Source organism: Culex pipiens, chromosome 2, assembly GCF_016801865.2.
Source record: "Culex pipiens pallens isolate TS chromosome 2, TS_CPP_V2, whole genome shotgun sequence".
In the NCBI taxonomy this organism is placed as follows: domain Eukaryota; kingdom Metazoa; phylum Arthropoda; class Insecta; order Diptera; family Culicidae; genus Culex; species Culex pipiens.
Genome location: NC_068938.1, coordinates 221,541,816 through 221,544,314, shown reverse-complemented (window position 1 = coordinate 221,544,314; position 2,499 = coordinate 221,541,816). Strand labels below are relative to the sequence as shown.

At 36.5% G+C, this 2,499-nt stretch overlaps 1 protein-coding gene across 1 annotated transcript; it reads right to left on the bottom strand.

Annotated features, from left to right (window-relative positions):
• Positions 1-222: 222 nt before the first annotated feature.
• On the bottom strand, positions 223-2,035 carry LOC120426391 (uncharacterized). The gene is made up of 2 exons (XM_039591148.2): positions 1,911-2,035; positions 223-1,853 (listed from the first exon to the last, which is right to left on the bottom strand). The coding sequence occupies exon 2, from the start codon at positions 1,847-1,849 to the stop codon at positions 275-277; it is 1,575 nt and encodes a 524-aa protein (XP_039447082.1). The 5' UTR covers positions 1,850-1,853; positions 1,911-2,035; the 3' UTR covers positions 223-274.
• Positions 2,036-2,499: the final 464 nt, after the last annotated feature.

Genomic DNA, 2,499 nt, shown 5'->3' with positions numbered 1-2,499 from the left:
ATGAAATTTTCAGAACAGATTTGAACTCAGTGACCCAGAATAAGATCTGAAGTTTTTTTTCGAGGATTTCGGATAATCTAGTCTGGACTGTAAATCAATCCCAACTAATGTACGAATATCTTAAGATAGGGTGACCACATTATCTATCCAATGTAGTTTACATGATAGATCCGAACCTTATTTGCGTCCAAATAAGGCTATAGAAAAAAAAACTGCCGATAAAAAAGTTTCAGTTTTGTTTATTGAAAACGAAATGGTGAGAAGCTTATTGGTCTTATTCAACATTTAACACCCTAATTCCTAATTTCGTCACAATAAAATTATGAACTACACTCAAAACGTCAGCATATTTTAGTCGTAAAGCCATCTCGCAAGCACTTTCCCCTTTGTTGTTCCTGGCGTTAAGTTTGGCTCCAGCGTTGAGCAGAATTTGCACCGATATCGGATCATTCATGGCCACTGCCATGTGCAGTGGGGTACTGTTTCCGTTTGTAGCGTTTGCATCAAAGAAGTTGGCATCAGCCTTTTCAAAATGCAGCAGTTCTAGCATTTTTCTATGATTTTTGTCTTCAATTTCAAATAGCAGCCTGATGTTAAGTCTTGTTGTAGGTAGATATTTTACAACTTTTATTTGTTCTTCAGCAAAAACAGGCCTACTTGAATTACTTTGAGCATAGAGTACACAACTCGTATTTAAAATTAGGAAAAGATTACTGGATTCAGTAAGAAATTGAATTCGCCCACTTTGCATCCAGTGCATTTGTATAACATCTAAAAACTCTAAAGCATATAATCTGTCGTCGAATTCATTTAAAACAATTCTCCGTACTGAATCCTCTTTTGCTTGATTGAAATAAATACGAAACTTTTTCAAAAAATCATTTGCAAGATATTTTATACAATTAAAACCAATGAGTTTTTTTTCTGCTTGAAGAATGTTTTTAACCATATTTTTATCGGCCGATTTACACAAATTTGTTATAATTTCACTTTCATCGTCTACTTGCAATATTCCACCTTCGTCATTTGTCTTTAGCAAATCACTGTTGCTAACTTTACGTACCAACGTATACTCGTACTTTGCTGAAGTGTACAAAACTAGCTCCACATCTAAATCCTCGAAATTTCCTTCAAAGAATCCCCCGGATCTGTCTCGACCGAATTGTTCACGAATCATCAAATAGTTCTTGAAATTTGTATGCACACTAAAGTCACCCTTTTCACACATTACATCCTCAACAGCTGCAAACTTGATTTTATTTTTGTCAGGGTCTTCACGATGTTTGGCCTGAACAAACAGCAAAGTGTCCCGATCTGCACCTTCACAGCGATACCGCACGACCAGATCGTCAAAGTTTCCTATTCCGTCCACGTTGGATCCAAGATAAAATTGGCATCCCAGGCGTTCCAACCGGAGATAAACCAGCGCCATCAAACGGGCCTCGTACAGCTGGCCAGAAATTCCGGCAGATCCCGGTCGTCGGCGGTATTCACCATCACTTGAAGTTGTAGGGTTTGATGAATTCTTGACTACCAAAAGTCTCGGAGTGCTTCGGAAGTGCTTTTCAAAGATGGGTTTGATTTGAAATTTACTTTTAGCCAGCTCCCACGGAGACTTGTGATTTCTGAGTTTGGTGTCGAACTTGGCACCCCAGCGGAGCAGAATTTCCACTGATTTCGGATCACATTCTTCCACAGCTATGTGCAATGGAGTGCACAGTCCATTGGTGCAGTTGGCATCGACGAAATTTGGATTTGCACCATTGGTTAAGAGTCGTTCTATTTCTGTGTGATCTTGGTCTTCGATGGCAAACATAAGCAAATTATTTTTCCTGACTTGTGGATCCATTGTGCTAGAAAAGAAGCAAATAGTTAATGCACTGTAATGCCATTTAGTAAAAATTACCTACCCAAAAGAGTTACAACTCTTTTTTGAGTTTTGATACGATCATTAATTTTTCATACATAGAAAATATACGTGCTTTCAGCATTACCAAATAGTCAACTTTGAATTGAACAAATATCGACTGGTTTAATGGCAAACAATCATTATCGCTACGACAGGTGTCACACTGATAAGATAGGTAGTTTAGTCTGTATTGTGTTTTGATTCTCTGGTTACAAAAATTCAAGCTGGTTAAAAGAAATTCAATCATGTCAAAAAGTTAGAAGTAAAATTTTAAGAAACAAAAAAATCAACAATATCGAAGGAACCCTATTGATTTCGATACTTGCGAATTTCAAATGTGGACAATCTAATGTAGCGATATTATCTTATCAGAAGCCTTCTGGTGTAAACCATGAAGAAATCCTCAAAATATTTGGAACCATAATTCAAAATCCTACCTACACATTATTTATAATTATTATCGGTATTTCAAAAATTCCAACAATTTTTAGAACAAGTAAAGATAGGGTAGGGTAGTCATCAATGAGACACTTTTGGTTTTCAACTTTCAAAGATTTTTCTCATTTTTTCATCAGCATGTTTTAATTAGC

Excerpts from the sequence above, each read along its gene's own strand:
- LOC120426391 (XM_039591148.2), bottom strand. The coding sequence starts at position 1,849 with ATGGATCCACAAGTCAGGAAAAATAATTTGCTTATGTTTGCCATCGAA.